The sequence below is a fragment of the Camelus ferus genome, chromosome 16 (assembly GCF_009834535.1).
Source record: "Camelus ferus isolate YT-003-E chromosome 16, BCGSAC_Cfer_1.0, whole genome shotgun sequence".
Taxonomy (NCBI): Eukaryota; Metazoa; Chordata; class Mammalia; order Artiodactyla; family Camelidae; genus Camelus; species Camelus ferus.
The window spans coordinates 45,575,287-45,593,606 of NC_045711.1; the positions used below are offsets into that span (position 1 = coordinate 45,575,287).

At 45.3% G+C, this 18,320-nt stretch overlaps 1 protein-coding gene across 2 annotated transcripts in view; it reads right to left on the reverse strand.

Annotated features, from left to right (window-relative positions):
- The window catches only part of FAM117A (family with sequence similarity 117 member A), a 41,698-nt gene extending 25,429 nt beyond the window's left edge, over positions 1-16,269 (reverse strand). The window contains exon 1 of one of the 2 annotated variants that reach the window (XM_032457768.1): positions 16,009-16,269. In XM_032457768.1, the coding sequence (XP_032313659.1) occupies positions 16,009-16,204 (196 nt within the window). In that variant the 5' untranslated portion in view covers positions 16,205-16,269. The remainder of the gene's footprint in view (positions 1-16,008) is intronic. The other variant, XM_032457769.1, reaches the window with a different exon arrangement.
- Between the last annotated feature and the right edge of the window lie 2,051 nt (positions 16,270-18,320).

The window sequence follows — 18,320 nt, forward strand, 5'->3', positions numbered from 1 at the left end:
CAACATTCATAGGACAAGACAAAATATGAGCAGTTACTGATTGGAGCATGCTTTCCTTCGGGATCTATCTGGCCTTTGCAAGAACAGCAGAAGCAGCCATAGCCTAGTCTTCTCCCCCTAAAAGCAATCCTCACCCCCTGGTTATTTGGGGATGGATTTCTGGATGGCTATAAACTCCAAGGACAGGAATAGGCCCTTCACTATCTTCACTTCAGACAACAATCTGATCCTTATCAAGCAGAGAAGAAATCGTGATGTCCAGTCAGCTCTTTAAACGTAAATGAAGTGGAGGAAGCACCAGAGACTGGGAAGGTTCATCTACAGTAAATCCTATGAGAGGACAACTCTGCCCTGATTTTTGTTCTGAATGTGTGTGCCCCACACACTCTCAGGGAGTCTCCTACATTAAGAGGGGGCAGAGCTTCCAATGTGTTCCAGGTGGGGCCTGTGAACACCCTCATGTAGAGAGGTGAATTGGTTTCTCCAGTGCCACAGAGCAACTTGAGACTCAGGCCTTCTGCCCCCACAGATGACTTTTCAAAGGACATTTCCCACCCTTGTGTTTCATTGTCAGACTCAACCGTCACAATCCCGGCCACCGGGTTCAGGAACCCCCGCATGGACTGGAAGAGTTCTATTCCTTTCCCTTGCTAGGAGCCAGCTCACTCACACCTGGGTCTCAGGAACACTGTTTTACCCACTGAGCATGTAGGACAGGCAGCGGGAGGAAGAAGACAATTTTAAAAGGAGCGATCCCATAGATAAACAAGTTTATAATGTATAGCACAGGGAAAGATACTCAAGATCTTGTAGTAGCTCATGGTGAAACAGAATATGAAAATGCATATATGTATATTCATGTATGACTGAAAAACTGTGCTGTACACCAGAAATTGACACATTATAAACTGACTATAACTCAATAAAAAAAAGAAGTATAATCAGGTACAAAATAAACTACAAAGATATACTGTACAACATGGGGAATATAGCAAATACTTTATAATAATTATAAATGGAGTATACCCTTTAAAACTTGTGAAACACTACATTGTACATCTGTGACTTTAATAATTTTTAAAATAAATTTTGTAATATTAAACTTCAAAAAAAAAAGTGCCAGAAAAAGTAAAAAGTAAAAAAATTAAAAGGAGCAATCCCTTTTCCCATGAGGAAAGTAAGAAGCAAGTAAGAGAAAGAAAACGAAATAAGAATAGAATTACAGATAATGTTCAAATAGTCAAAATAATTTCTGCTTTGTGAACAAACCATGACTTATTTTTAGCTTCATCCAGCCTGCCTTCTCCCTGACCTCAAGAAAAACTACCAGAGAGCAACATATGTGTAAGCAGCTGATACTCAGTTTACTATCAGCTCAAAACAAACAAAATATCTGGACTTCGACAGAATTTGATGGCCTCATTTTGTCCCCTTCCCCTCAACGACTCCAAAACCCAAAAGAAAAATTTTTACTCCTCTTTAGAATAGCTCACAGCAATATTCACGTCCATCAGTGTTAATTTAGAACCAACTTTATGCAACTCCCAAAATAACAGCTCAATCAGGAAGAGTCATCAATGGATATCAACAGTTCTGAGCAAAACATTGTGGGGAACAGAGTATTTAAATAATGCCAAAGTATCAAGGGGAGGGTATAGCTAAGTGGTAGAGCACTGTGCTTAGAATGCACAAGGTCATGGGTTCAATCCCCAGTACCTCTATTAAAAAAATAAATAAGCCTAAATACCTCCCCTCCACCACCCAAATAATAATAAAAAATAAATTAAAATTTTTTTCTTGTCTTTTATGATATTAATATTTTTTACTTTATTCTTGAGGGTTTTTTACAACTGGTAATTTTTTTCTCATTTGCCCCTAATTGTTATGATTAAGGAGTTCTATATCATACAGAAATTACCTATGAAGCCACAAAAAGATATAGAGGAAACTTAAACATATATTGTGAAGTAAAAGAAGCCAGTCTGAAAAGGCCATAAACTGTATGAGTCCAACTATATGACATTCTGGAAAAGGCAAAACTATGGAGAAAGTTAAAGTATCAGTGGTTTCCAGGGGTTGGGAGGGAGGCAGGGATGAGTAGGTAGAGTTCAGAGTAAAAAAAAAATTTTTTTTTAATTCCAAAGTACCTCCCTGTAAACCACTTACAAGAGAATAATGTACTTTACAATGGGAAATTTGGTGGTCAAGTGATCAAATTTAGCATCACTAGGAATGGTCATCCTGACATCCCCTGCCCCTGCATCCAAAAGTGATAAACACGAAGTACATAACTTCCTCCATGAAATGCTCTTGCCAAAAATGTTTTACCTGAATCGATTTGGGCCCCAGACCTAACTTCCCACCTGCAGGAAATGGAGAGGACAGAGGAACAAGTTAAATGCCATCACGAGGGAACAGTCAGAAAAATCCAGAATGTGGCACAGCGAGAAGGCAACTGGTCCACACTTTCAAAAAGTCAGTCATTAAAATACCAAAAACCTAAAAACAAACAAAAAAACAGAGGTGGGAGGGGAATTTTAAATAGAGAGATTTTTTCAAAAATGTAACCAAACTGGATCCTGGTTCAATAATACAAACAAAAGAGCCATCAAAGGGGAAATCTGAAAATGAACTGGATATTGGATAATATGGAATTATAGTTTCCTTAAGATGTGATAATGACATTGTGATTATGTAGAAGAATGTTCTTATTCTCAGATGTCACTGAAGTTAACTGGAGAAATATGATGATATTTGCAACTTATTTTCAAACAGTTCACCAAAAAAGCATCTGTGGAGGCTCAGACACACATACATAATATACACAAAGAGAAAAGAGAGTTTAGACAACTGTGGCAAAAAGTTATCAATGAGTTTAAGGTGAAAGGTAAATGGGTGTGCACTGTGCTTATAACCTTTCTGCAGCTCTACAATTTTTCCAAAATAAAGCTGTGAGGGGGAAAAAAAACTGGCTTAATTTGAGAAGACAGAAATTAAATTCACTCCTTAACAAGGATCTAAACCACTTAGCAGTTCAATCTTGGCAGGCTGAAGTCAAATTCAGTTAGGTCACTGCTCTGGTCTTCTAATTTGGGGACAGAGAAGGTAGGCGAGAAGAAATGAAACAGTGAATGAGGCTTCACAGGAGGCAAGGAATTGGCAGATGTAAACCAGTACACGTTAGAATAAAGATACTAAGGAAAGGAGACTTTAAATTAAGTGGCATGTCACCTAAGGAGTAAGACCCAGACTGCGGGCAGAATTAAGCAGTTTCTACAGGTCCAGAAACACAGTTGGAGTAGGATAGAACCTCAGAGATGCCCAGCCAAGTTAGCTATTTGCCATTCTTGCTCTTCACCAGGAATGGGGAAACCAGTGAGATCCCAGGGAGGATGGGTGAAAATAGCTAAAGGGAAGGCAGCTAGATTCCAGGAGGAAGGTGAAATCTCCTCTTCTGTGTGAGTACAAAAATGACAGGCAGAAAAAGACTTCTTTTCCTCAACTCAGAATTGAACGAGGGAGACTGTAGAGTCCGTCCCCAAAAAGCTCCAGGGAGAGATCATTTCATGCCCCCAGAGTTCTCCATACCCACCTGCCAGAAGGCAGGGGTTTGTACCAGAAGAGTTTGAGCCTCCTCTAGTTTTAGAATTCCCCAACTGTTAAAGGGTAAGGAAGAGACGGTTACTGACCAACTCAGCTAAATTGAAGGCCCCAGAGCTCATGCTGTTAGCTGGGGCAAAATAAGTTAAAGGGGGAAAAAGGTACAAAATCAAAGGGAGATGTGCCTTACCTAGGCTGATCAGACAGCCGTGCTATCGGCCCCAGATCATCTCTCTCACCTCCTCCTCCAAGCAGGAGAGTATAAACAGTGCTCAGTGTACCTGGGGCTGGCCACATGCCTGGGTAAGCTGGGCGGGACTGAAGCTCAGAGGGCAGGTTTGCTCACTTGCTACACCTCAGTAGGTCTGTCCGGACCTCTGCTCTGGGTTATTTTGCTCAGGCTGGTGGGCAGGGAGGGGGCTTCTAAAGAGCAATTGCTCAGTTAAATTCGTCAAGGCCATTAAGTCACAGAACTTGCTTTGCCTTCAGGGTCTAAAATCGTATTAGGGTTACTCTGCCCAATCCTCAAAGCCTTGAAAACCTGCGTGGACCATTTTGTCCCCTTTGTAGAAAGTCTTCTCTGGTTAGCTCTGTCTCCTTACTCAGGTTCTACTATGTGTCTCCAGCTTCAAAAAGGAAATACTCCAAAGACCACTACGTCCCACCTAGTGATTCCCTGCCTGGCCTCTGACAGTCTGGAACTGATCCAGCCTGATTTAAAATCCTAGGCTAATTTCCAGGCTGTGCCTGGTGGAAAAACCCCAAAGTGTGCTGAGCAACATTCCAGGGCAGCCCCTGCTCTGAAGCCCTGGTCTTGCTGGTTGCCCAGGTCTCCTAAGGGAGGCTCAAAGGTTATATAGTGCCTCCAGGGTAAACCTTGTCTGAAAAGCAAGATTAAATGGCCCCTCCAGGAAGAGTCTTGAAAGGTATGACCTTGGGAAGATTTTTCCTACCCTCAGTGTATGACTGAGACCACTGATGACTTCATAGCAGAAGAATGCTTGTCAGGTCACCTTTCCACGTGCGCTTCCAGCGGCAGAGGAGGACACTGCAACACATATCACTGGAAGGTAAGTTACACCATCTTCCCCACATATGATGGGCTTTCTCTCAACTCTTAAATCAAGAGCTGCTTAACAGCAGTATCACCTTCTTTTGTAAATCAGAGAAAGAAAAATTCTCTTCCTGAAGCAAAAGGAGAATTTGATTCCAGGAAACAGCCTGGTTTGTTAATTACCAAGACGTCCTATCCAGGCCTCTAAGAACTGGAAGGGAAAGGCTCAGTGGTCACAGTCCCCTCTGAGCAGACGGCTCTGGCCATTTACACAGCAGCTCCAATGCAGACCTCTAAGCTGCAGGCAACCCAACAGGAATTCGGGGGCAGCCTTTTCTCATCCTCCTGTGTCTTGTCCTGATTCCGAATGCCATCCATCTGCAGATGATTTTAGGGTAGGACAGAGACAAGAGAATAGTGGGGACAGCCTCTATAACTTCATAACTGCCTAAGGACAAACAATCAAAGTATATAAACTGGCATGATAACACAGTAAATGCTCTTGGGTTGATTTCATGTAACTGGCTGGAGTCCATGAAAAAAATCCTTTGATGCCAACTTAACCACAGTCTCACACCCTGGGGCGGCTGGGGGAGACAGTTTAGATAAAGGACACATACTAAAATTAAAGATTTTCAAAAACTTGTCTTTTCTATGTTAAGAAGTAAAGTAAGACTCACTCATTTACCCCAGGTCTGGAAGCTGGGGGTAAGTGTCAGTAGTAACAATGTCAGGAATAATTTAAGTGCCTTCAAGGAGCAGACAGATGTATAGCACATGGTTTGGTGTGAGAGAAAAGGGGGCTGGGAACAAACAGTAGTGTTGGAACCTCTAAATCTGTCCAGTAGTGATTACCAGATGCACCCCTCCTGGGGCCCTGCGGTTAGTGGAAGGCTTTTGTGGACTAAGAGTGAAACCCCCACTTTGTGTATGAAGTTGTCACTCCTGCCCTCTCGGTGAGACGTGCCCCATGCCCTCCCTCAGTCTCCTGTACATTCACAAGGCAGTGGGCACAACACACCGACTGGTTCACAGCGAGAAAGCTGTCTGGCCCGGCCCATAAACTGGCATCGCTTTCAATAGAAAACTCAACTCCTCTGCCCCTCGGATCTCTACTATAAAAATACAAATTGTATTACTCCATGGCTTGGCACAAGAGAGCCTTCCGATTTCATGTATTTCAAGAAATCAAGAGTTTAGTGAACAGCAGAGTGAGAGCGTTTCTCAGAATAAGGAAGCACTTTTCCCTAGAAGGTACCTGAACATCCCGAATGTGCTCAGCGGGGGCCAGCAGCCTCCTGCTGCCCTGCCGACCCCTCTGCTGGGTCACTGCGGGGCGCAGTCTGGGCTTAGACACACGGCAGCGGCACCCAGTGGTTCTCAGAACATGATGCCAACCTTGTCCAGCTCGAGTAGCAGGGACAAGCTACAGTCTCCCACAGAATGGTCAAGACCTGTACCCAAAGCCTGCCTCCACCTCACTGTGCTACACGAACTCAAGACGAGTCACAACTTCTCTGGGCTTCAGTTGTTCTGTTAAATGGGGACAATAAGAGATCCTATACGGATGACAGAAGAAAACTTCCATTCTAAAGAACTCCCGGTACAGTCAAATTGGTCTCGCATATAGTCATTTTTTAAACTTTTTATTTGTAAATAATTTCAGATATACAGATGCAAGAACAAGAATAGTACACAGAACACCCATTATCGCTTTGACCAAGGCTCGCCTATCGTTAAACATTTGCCCCAGGGGGTTTATCATTCACTTCCTTTCACATGCGCCTTTTCTCACATAAGCACTCATACACACACTCTCCCACACTCACACCTGGCATCCGCATGTTCATACTCAAGACGCACACATACGTACATGCTCACATTCAGATACATACATGTACTGTCCTTTTTTGGGTTCTGTGTGGTGGTCTGTCTGAAAACAACCAGGAGGGACAGAAGGGTGGGAGGTTCAAGGTGAAGAGAAAGCAAAGGGGATGTGTTACTGGGTGATGGTTCCACAGCCCCACTGCCCGCTCCCCGCTTCCAATGCATACAGCAAGCACTCAGGTGTTCTCGTTTAGAGATGAACTATCACATGGACAGGGACCAGAAAAAAGTACTTGTTACATAAGATAGTTGGTTACACTTTTCATTTTCTTTAAACAAGAAAAACCACAAAAGACAACAACAAAAGTATTTATATGAACCATGGAAATAGCTTTATTATATAGAATCATTTTTATAATGGGACTTGATGGTTCCACATAAGCATATGGTTACTAGAACATTCAAGAATTCTATATGAAATCTGGTTTTGCAAGAGAGCTGAGGAGGTAAAAGCTGCTTACATCCCTCTCTACGAAGCAGGCCTGGTAATTCTCCATGATACCAAGTCCCTAGATGGAGTTTTCACCTGAGTTCAAGTCCCTGCAAGGAAGACATCCTCAGGTAGAGCACGGTAGAGGGTCGGGAAGCCAGGGGTTCCTGACATGGAAGCTAAGTTGTCATCTGTGACACAATGCCACCTGCACCTACCCCCACCATAGAAATGTACCACCCACATTCATTACTGGGTGCTTTTGGGGGGTTCCATATAAGAAAGACACCCTTTCCTATCAGCCCAAGCTCAGTAATCAGGACTGTGACCCCACAGAGGCAGGAAAACCCCACCTACCTCCTGGGCCCTACCTGTCCCTGGTTAGCCTCTCTTTCCACATGGAGAGAGAGCACCGAATCCTAACCACTAGACCACCAGGGAGGGTTCTTCCCACATGGAAATTGCATACCTCAAACCAGCTGGAAAACTCAAAAGCTGTCAGTCACCACATTACACATATAATATAATAAGCATCACCAACCAGTCAGCCACACCAAGTGGATAGTTACTTAAGGGGCACTGAAGGACTTCTTTGCAGCCCATTTTCCTTTTTAACTCTCTTTTGGTCAATTAAACAAATGAATTTTCACTCCTGGAACACAGGTATAAAAGCAGAAGGGAAACAGGCTGGGCATATGCTGGGCAGACTGCAGAGGATGCCAGCCTGGGAGGAAATTCACCGTGCAGAGCCCTGGATCAGGGGCAAAAAGGGCTTTATTAGTCACACAGGCTTGGGCAAGCCACTTCCTTATGGACCCTCAGTTTCCTTATGTGCAAAGACAAGCAAAAGCCACCTGCATGTACAGGACTGTTGCGAGGATGAATGAGAAACCTCGAGGGTACTGACTAGGAGCAACAAAAAGCTAAACACGCGGAACACACTGTCAAAACTAACACTGTTGACACTCTCAGCTTCCCTGAGAAACGCAGATGAGTTTTGGGGCCTTCCTGAGTTGGGATTCACAGACCTTTTCTTTCCACAGAAGCAGCTGCTTTAGTCTCCTGTGAACACAAAACTACCCAGGATTATGGTTCTAATGAGAAAGAGTCCAGGTGCGTTAAGATGTGCACAGGCCATGTGGCCATGCCTCTCACTGGCCTTCTCTCCCCATCCTAGCCATCCAGACAACGGACTATTGTGAAAACTCCCTGGTTGCAGCCCCTCTGTCATGCCCAATGCGATCCACTTCACCCTCAACTCCAGTTTGTGTGTCATATCTGATGGGCACGAGTGACAAAGACAAACCCCAAACAGGGGCCAGGCGTCAGGTTGTCAGCCAGCTCGCAGGTGTGCGGCAGGGAGCGCAAGTGTTATCAGCGGCGGTTCTCAAAGCCGTGTGGGCGATCAAGCACGCGCAGAGCACAAACCACTCTTAAAGGGAATGCGGTGTGGTGGGTGGGGACAGAGCGGGAGGAGGAAGAGAAGCTGCCTTTCTTTCCTCCCAATCACATTTCTACTCTGTTCCAAGTTATCCCCAGCTAGGCTGGTTTACAAAATCATTTTGACTAAGTCACGAAGCCGGTGGTTAGAGGCAGACTCCACGGATGAGGATGAGGGCTTGGGGAATGATAGTGAGAATCTCCAGCATTTCCCCCATTTGGTGGTAAAAAGAGAAGCAGATACAGCAGTGCTTCACGTAAAGGATGGTGCCTGGCTTGGGAGGGGGAGATTCCAGCCTGGTCATACCTTCGAAGCCACCCTAGGGCCAACAGATAATTCCGCTCCCTAGCCCAGAAAAGTCGCTGGTTCAGATTTTGTTTTTCTGCTTTCCTCTGCTAAATATTATTGCACTTCTAGGAATTTGGTGCAAATCTACCTGGAGTGAAAGGACTTCCAGCATTCCTCTCAGTCTCCTTGGCCTCTCACCCATATCCATGTCTCAGCCTAAAGCCAGGTCATCTGGCTTTTTTACAAAATCATAACAAAATCCTAAACATTGGCTGTTTCCATGGATCAACCTGGTAACTAACTGCCCAAGCTCACCCTCTGGCTTCAAGTGTGCAGGGAAGAGAACCTACAGGCCTAGCAAAGACATCCATGGAAATGCCACGTCTCTGCCACCAGCTGGGCTTCCAGCCCAATGACCAGGATGAATGGGAGACCAGGGATTTGAAGAGACAGAACACTAACACTTGCAGGGGGAAGGGTGGGGGTGCCTTGTAAGAGAGGTATTTTAAAGGGGGCACCGTGTGTGGGGACCAGAAGTGGGAAAAACCATTTCAAGTGAGCCTGGGGAAGCGTGGCTTACTTCTCCCCACCCCTGCTGCCTTTCCAGCAACTCCATCCAACAAGTATTTATTGAGCACAACACTCCCCATCTGCCCTGGCCCTCCCTCTGCAAAAACACTCAAATCTGTTCAAGCTGCAGGGTGAGTTCCATTGCACTTGAACTTGAAACATGAGGTGCCTACCTTTTAAAAAGGCAGGCACACAATTTCCAGCATGGGGCAGAAGGGACTAAAGAGATTTGAGAAAGTTAAGGAACACAGCTGACCAAACAAGGACACACCAAAGCCACTTTCAAAAGGGAAGGGAGAGGAGAGAGTAAAAATTTAATTTAACCTTAGGGAGAATAGACTGGTCAATTTAAAAAAAAAAAAAGCCTATTCAAGACACCCCAGTAATTCTCTAATTAACCCTACCTAACATTGAATATTCCTTCATTCTTTACCTCCTCCAGCTTGAATTTATATTTTATTCATTGGTGCACATGTTAGTAATTTGCTTTTGGAGTTGTATGTTTAATTCGAACCTTTGCCTCTTAAGGAGGTTAGACCTCAGTGCTCTCCTGCATGTTTTCAGTTAGGATCAGATGATGAGGGATCCAGGTAGCAGAGCTGGTGGCAGACTAGACCTATGCTCGTTAATGTAGTTGCCCGAAGAGCCACCAACCATTTGCAAGACAGGGAGAACGGGGTCAGAGAAGAAGCACCCCAAACTTCCCACGCTGCCTGACAAATACTGCCCAACTCTAAGAAGCCACACTCAGGCAGCTTCTGGGAGAAACTCCCCCACCTTGAAGCCTATTACTACTGCTCAGATCAACTGAAGCCCTCGGGGGAGTCTTCCCAGGCCTCCCCCAACCTCCACCCCTTTTATAAAGTGCAGGCAGAGCTGAGCCCAAGGCGCTCTGCCACCCCCAGTGTCAGCTGTCTGGGGCTCATGGGTAGGGCAGGGCAGGGTAAGTGTCTGTGCACAGCCCAGACTTCAATTCCAGGTTCCCCAGGGGCTGGAGTTAAAAGTTTTCCTATTATGAAATACTTTGATAGCATTCTTTTAAGTTCATTAAAGCCACCCTTGATTGGCTGTGCTGCTCCCACACAGTAAAAGTCAACTGAGGCTTATTCGAGCCTAAGGATAAACATTTAAATGACTTCAAGTTGGGCATTCAGCTTTGTAGTGACCCCGAGGAAAAGTGTGCAGGAGAAGGCCAAGTGCCAGAAAGAGTTTTCAAAACCAGGAGGTTCAGTGGGGAGCGAGTGAGAGCAGCCAGCTGTCCAGAGCCTCCCACTGTACAGCTGTTCCCAGGAACAACTGGCCCTTCACAGCTCCACACAACTGGAGAGGAACTGGAGCACAGATCATTCATAACTTCAAGAATAATCCAAAACTCTTCTCTCTCTGAGATCAGGACTTGCTTTGGACCTAACAATGTGAATAGATCTGGCTAATGTTTGGTTAATTCATAACCCTGCAAACCAAATAATGGAGCCCTCTGTGAAGCCTCCACTTAGGCAGAGGTGGAGAGTTGACCAGATGCCCCACTCATCTTTTGTTTCTACTCTTTCCTGTTTCCTCTTCTGTCCATCTCAGAGGGGGGTCTAACTTACCAATCCATGAAGAAACAGTCCAGTCTCACTAAACTAACTTGCTGGGAACTGGGAAGGAAACAGGGCTTTCCCTTCTGAGCTGCCTGTGGATTAGGTGTACGTACGCCCAGGTAAGTCTAGTACAGCATTTGCACTAGTGTCATATAGCACTTGCTATATATGATAGTGTCAATAAGAACTCAAAAACCACACCTGCCCCCAAAATAGGTCACACCATAAAGCCTGATCCTTTGGCACAAAGGCGCTACATGAGAATTTAAGAATCTGGAGGAGGATGCTTGATTTCTAACAGTTCCATGAAGATCAAGGAATAGGTGGCCTGGTACCCATCACACCATTCAGTAGAAACTAGCAGAACATGCAGGTGAAGTGTTCTCTGGCTATTTAAGTCCACCAGCCACTTCGGCAACACTCATATTGCCACCATAACTATGAAAATTTTGCATTCTTGCCTCAAATTTTCTTGATCTATCTATATCTGGAACCGGAGAGAATGATGTCCTCTTACCACCACACCCCACTGCTCTTCTCAGGCCCCCTCCACTGACCTCAAATAGTTTAAAACATCTCTGCTCAATGTTATGGAAGTGGACAGCTTCCCATATCCTTTGCTGTCCAAAATACTGAAGAACGCATGGATCTTTGGGTACCAAAGGATAAAGAAGTCAGGCACTGTGGCCCTCAATTTCAAGGATGCCATCACTGGTGATAATATTTAAAAGTCAGATACTTCAGTAATGCATTTTGCTGACCATGTGCCTGGTGTTAGCAAAGCTATCAGAAGTAAGTTAGACACTGCCTCAATCACAGATTTTTGAAGAACAACTATAGCTCTTAAAGGATTTAGCTGTACCCCAAGTTTCATTATAGCAAGATGGCTCCTTGGCATAGAAAAGTGGCATTCTATTCCAATCTCCAGGCTGTTTTGGGCACCAAAATCCAGGACCATGGTTTAATGAGGGCTTTCTCTTAGTGTCTCTAATAAGCAACCTCCTTTATGCGGTTCCACACCTGTCTACACATCCATCCCCCAAGGACTAAGTTTTCAAAGCACTGCAAATAATGATGCTGCCTTACATTCATTGAAACGACCATCCTGAAGGCTATCCTAATCGACATTTGAAAAACCTTTCCTATGTCCCTGTGGGGAAGTCATTCTTTTAAGGCAGCCATGATCTCACTGATCTGTTCAGGAAAATAAAAGGTAATGAGAAAAATTCAAAACAAGAGATAAGCCTAAAATAATTTCCATCTGATTTTGAAATGTGTTCACTGCAGTTGCGGGTTGTTAGGTTTGGAAGGAGGGTAAGAGGGGAGGGGATGCAAATTTGCCTAACAGTTAAGCTTTTATGTAAATCCAAATTAGTTCATATCTACCAAATGCAAGTCACCTGACAAGGGTGGGGGTGGGCAGCCTGGATTCACACGTGTTGATCTTCCATAAAGATTGAGAACTAACTGGAAGCTTATGACCCCCACCCCTTTCTTTTCCCCTAAAATATGAGTAGGGATACAGGCTTGTTAGTTTTCTTTGGCCCCTGAGGACTTTCTGAGGTGTATACTACACACATTTGAAACTCATCTTTATACAGGAATACCGGTCAGGAACATTGTTGAAGACAAGGCTAGGCCAACTTTTTCTCTAAAGTGCCATGTAGTAAATATTCCAGCCTTTGTGGGCTACAGGATCTCTATCGCAACTACTCAACTCTGTCACTGTAGTGCAAAAGCAGCCAGACAATACCTAAGTGAAGGAGCATGGCTGTGTTCCAATAAAACTTTATTTACAATAACAGGCAGAGGCCTGGATTTGGTTTGCAGGCTGTAATTACCAACCCCTAGTTTAAGAAGGGCCTGGTGAGTAGAGGAGGTACTCCCCTAGCACCCAGCTGGCCAGTGGGGCTGGTCCACTAGAGAAGAATTTGCAAAGCTGAACCGAACATCATCTTCATTCTAGGGACACGGAGACAAAGACACTAAACAGGATAGGTAAGACTGGAACCCAGAACACTTCGCCTCCTGGCCCCATTTTGTCCCTCATCAGAGGTCCTGGAAGAACATAAAAGTTAGCAGCCTCCAGCTGACATGAGACACAAATGAGAATTCAATTAAAGGGGGAATTGCAGTGAGAAATTTACCCTGGATTTCTATTACCAGTTCATGGTTCTTCGCTTCTTAGAGTTAACCTTCCTTTTTCTCTCCACTGTCTTTTGCCTTCTACACCCCTAGCTGAGGCTCATAAAAATGAAGCTGGTCCTCAGTTTAGGAAGACATCCCTTATGGAGGAATAGCCACAGAAGTAAATCCTGCTCTTTAGACCATCACCCTCCCCCATTTTTTAAAAAACAACATCTAATATATCTTGTCAAGAACACAACAGGGTGTGCGGTGAGAGATAACTGCACAGCCCTGAGCACTGCATCACTTTGAGATGGGAAACAGAAACAGTGATGACACTTAATTGTTCCTGAAACCCAGTCCCAGCTCACATGCTTTTTTAAACAGTTGGGTTTCAGAGCCCTGTTTAGAAAGCTCATTTTAAAAGATGAGCAAATAAAAGTGCAAAGGGGAGGCCCTGAAATTCTGAAACCTGCAGTACTGGTTTCAGACCGATATGGGTTTGCTCTTTGAAGCCTGAAAAGGCAATGGGCTCTGGCCAACAGTGCTCTCACCTTGGCTGGGTGGAGAGAATAATAATACAAGAGCAGCAAACACTTCATAGCACCTTCTGTTTGCCAGGTACTGTTCTAAGCACTTTATAGCTATTAACTCATTTGATTCGTATGACGTAGATATTATTATTCACATTTTACAGATGAGGAAATTGAGGCACAGAAGTTAACTTCCTCCAGACCACACAGCCAGTGAAAGGTAGAACCTGGATTTGAAACCCAGGCACGCTAGCATCCAAAGCCATTCTCTTAAGGGTTTATGACTGCAAGGCATTTTCTTCTATCACATATACCCTACAGGCCCAGAGGAAACCACTTCTGCCACTTCTTAAGACCGAAGAATGGAAACCATCTGGACACACAAAAGGGTAAAAGTTAACATGTAGAAGACCTGATGTGCTCCCAAACCAAAGGCCAGGGACATGCCCTTAATGTCTGGCCACAAAGAAGTCCACAGGCTAAGGCCACTCTTTCCTCCTCCTTTCTTTCCTCTCTCTTGCCTCACTGCAAACCTACAAATAATCCCACTACAGATCAGGTAAGTGCCTTATTAGTGCCTCTGGGATACTAATAGGTAGAGAAACAATCCATCAGCCCAGTCCATAAACAGGCCACCAATCTGCCCTAGAGCAGTCAACATATTATACAGAGTTCTAACTTCCTAGGTTTTTACCAGTATCTTAGGGCCCCTGGCCCTAAAAAAGGAACAGGCCATGTGAAGAACCCAGTAATCCAAAACTATACTCGTCTTTCCACAGCATCCACCAGTGTTCATCTTTTTAATATTAGTTTTATAGTAGACACAAAATACCTGCTCTTAAAATATGATTGCTAATAGATTTCCAGCTACTACACAGGCAGGCTTTCTGTTGATTTCTACTAAAAGTGACTCAGGTTCTGGCGTTTACTGTTCTACTAATTTCCCTGGACTCCAAGGAAGCCCAAACAAAACCAACAGGTTTGTAGTCTTGTGGTTTGCTTTATAGCTCATGATAGGCATAAGTTTGTCTGGGCATTACCTTGCTCTACACCGACAGATTCTAGGTATCTGTTTACTAGATGGTTACCATCTTGCTACCAAATTTGACTGTTCCTGCACTAAAAGGTGCAATACTAACATTTACAATGAAGTCCAGACAGACTTGGAATTTTTACTTCAGAGACTCTCTTAATTGCATTTCTACCTAGGAAGGCAAGGTAACAGCTAAACTTTTAGGAGAGAGATGTGCAGCAACTAAGCGTGGCAATCACAAAAAGGTCAAGAAACCCTGGTTTAGAGAATGTCATTAATCATCAGATGGCAGGGACCAAGACTTTTGTACATTTGGTGGACCCTGAGGCTTTAGAAGTGTGCAATGATCTTTTCACATCTGGTGTGAATCAAATACAAGCCTCATTTTCAACTTATTGCCAACCTCCTCATGCAAGTAGGTTCCTTCTCCCATTCTTAACTGCCGGTATTTGTAGGGGACCCATTACAAGGTTAAGCAGCTCCTCCCTGGTTTCCCTACACCCACCACATCAAGCCTCTATTAAGACACCTTTTTGGTGCTATTCATAAAGTGGGGTATTTGCCACACTATATTTGATTGTAGCCCTCACCCCACTGCCACGTTGACTAACAAAACAGCCTTGGTGGGGGGAGGGGGGAAAGGCAAGGGGCAAACTGCCCAGGTCCTACACATACACACACACACACACACACACACACACACACACACACACGCACGCACGCACGCACGCACGATGGTTGGAATGAGACAGCCATATTAAGCAGGTCAATGATCTGGGGATATACAACTTCTGAGCCACATCAAGAGGATTGTAGGGAATAGAAGCGGAGCGTTTGTACAGTAGTAAAAGCCGTTAAACGAACTTACTCCAACGATTCAGATGAAATCAGCTCCAGGAGGTGGCATAAAGGGAAGCGTACGGTGAAGTGATGGGGAAAGGAACGTCAGGGCTACAGAGCGGGATGCTGGGGCCAAACTCAAGTTGGAGAAGTAACACATGGCTCCACGGGACTCTCCTCCATGCCCCTCCCCCTCCGCGTGCAGACGTCCAGCGCCCACCGGTCCCTCGCTCCAGGGCCAGCCCTGCATAAGGCGCCCCCGTCACGCGCCACTCACTCCTTCCTCACACCTCGCTGCCACCCTTGCATCCTCCACTCACCTCCATACGACACCTCTACCCACTTTTCGGTTACGCCCCCAAAGCCAGCCTCCATCTGCCAGGTCCCTCCCCTCACCTCCCAGCCCGGACTCCCCTGCACACTCTGTCCCGTCGATGCACCCCGCGTTCACCGCTCCTGGCTCTCGCTCGCTCCGTCCTCGCAGACTTTGCGCGACCCCCTTTCTCCTCCTTCACCCCATCCACTTCCCCCTCACACTTCTCCCTATATCCCTCCCCCCAATCACGCGTTCCCCCCTCCCCCAAAGGCTCCCTCCCCGGCACCCGCTCCAGGCCCGGCTCACCTGCGCGGCCACCCCCGTCCCGGCGCTGGTGCGGTTGCTGCAGCTGGAAGGGGACGGTGGCCCTGAGCGGCTGCAGCCCAGCCCGGGGGGAGCCGGCGGGAGCTGGGGGAGAGCAGCCCCGCCGGAGCCCCCCAGTCCCTCCGCGCCCCGGCCCCCAGGCACCTCCGCCTCTGCCGCCTGCTGCGGCCCCCGCCATCACCCGCCCGCCCGCCCGACTGCCCGGCTGCTGCCCCGCTGCCTCGGCCCCACAGCGAGCCCCACACGGCCCCCCAACCCCCGCTGCGGCTGCTTATCTGCCCTACGGGGCGGAGACCGGCCCCCTCAGCCCAGAGCTCTCATTGGCCTACGAATCCCCAGACCCCTCCTCCCAACCAACCCTTGACTTGAGCTCCCCTTTCCAAAGGATGATTGGTCGATATGCCTAGCGATCCACCCCAAGACCCCACCCCGATTCCACCCCCTCCTGCTGCCCTATGTCCGAGGGTCCGCTGATTGGTCTGTACGGAAGGGGGCTGGTTCTCTGGCGATGCCAATGAGAAGACGCAGAAAAGGGGAGCGTCACACCCAGTCCCAGGTAGTATGCAAATACGGTGTCACGTGACGTCAGGCAGCGCGGGGGCGGGGGCGGGGGCGGGGGCGGGGCCGGGGCCGGGTGTAAGATGGAATCAAGCACTAGTGAAATCCTTATGAGGGGATTAGGGAGGTGTCAAACTTTCAGCAATTGAGTCCTGGTAAGTACCGAGAAAGCAGTAACTTCAAAACGCATTAGTTTTGGTTTAACCTAAAAACACTACTTTTACAAGCTCCAAAGCAAGATTCTACAAATTAATATAAAGTTTGCATATATTTGCATGCAATTTGCATTATATCCGCGCACTTAATGGCTACTGTGCCTCATGTGACACCACATTTGTCTCTCTTCACGTTTCCAAGTCCCCACTTGGTGTTGGTCCAATCTGAAAAAAAAAAAAAAAAAACAAAAAAAAAAAACAAAAAACCCAGCTGCTAGCCTGTAAATTAAATTGAGACTGAAAAGGAGCAGGGAATTTCCCTTCAGAGTCGTCCATTCCAAGTCTAGCGCAGCAGAGTGGGAGAACAAAGTGACTGAGAAAATTGACCAAATTTGCAGTGTGACTCCATTAGCAAATCCTGGTCTTCCCAGTTCAATGATTTCTGACCTACAAGTCAAAATGAGACTGGATGGTTCCCACAGAGAATGCATGCGGCTGCGAAAAATCACATGCTATAATATATATATATATGAAGACATCCGGAAAAGAAAAGAGCATTTAAGTTACTATTAGAATTATTATTCTTCAAAAGAAAAATTATTACTCTGGGTATTCATTAACTATTTTGTTCTATATATGGAAAAAGTGAAAGGCAATCAACCCTGGATTGTCTGTGATAAGGGACTATCCAAATAATTAGATAATTCCCTCCAGATTTATATTTAGCTATGATATCTATTTTTGATCTTGCTACAGATTTATCTTTCTATTTCTGTTTTTGCCCAGTTTAATGTTAAAATGAAGGTATTCCCTGAAGCCATACTAACTAATCAGAGAAAAGGAGGTAATCTGGGAGCATGCTACAAGGCAAGGAGAGGTCATTCTTGGGATTAAATATTATGAAAGCAGATAATACCCAAATTGGAAATACAAGAGTTGGATGAATATTAAGATCAGCCTACATACAGAGAACAAATTGAGGCAATGGAACATCCTGAAGAAAGGTTTTCTTTGCAAAGATTGTACTGTTGCAGTTTTGAAGCATTTACTTCAAGATCTGACATTTGAAATCTTTTTTACTGAAGCAGAGATGCTGTTCTCTTTTTCCATGGAGAGGACAACTTTAACAAAGGCATATGGGAATGAACACAAACTGATGAACTGATAAATATTCAGTCTTTATAAAATTAACTCAGTATTTTTTTAAACTTGCAGTTTATAATGCTTCTTAATTACAATTAGTTCAAAGTCTTCACATACTTTTTTTTTTAATCTGCATGACAATCTGGAAAGAAAAAACTATGGACTCTCATTGCAGTGCAAGTAGCGTAACTGAGGCCCCCAAACTTGAGTCCTTTTGATTCCTAGCTCAGATCTCTATCAGATCTTATTGGACCACCCTGCTTCACATCTTCATTAATAAAATCAGTAATGGTAGCTGCTAACATTCAGTGAGTTCCATTCTACGTTCCAGGTACATGTTAAGCACTGTGCATACATCTCATGACCACACCTATGGGATGGGTATTACCTCCTCTTCACTGAGGCTTCAGAAAAGAGTAAGATTACTTACTGCCCAAG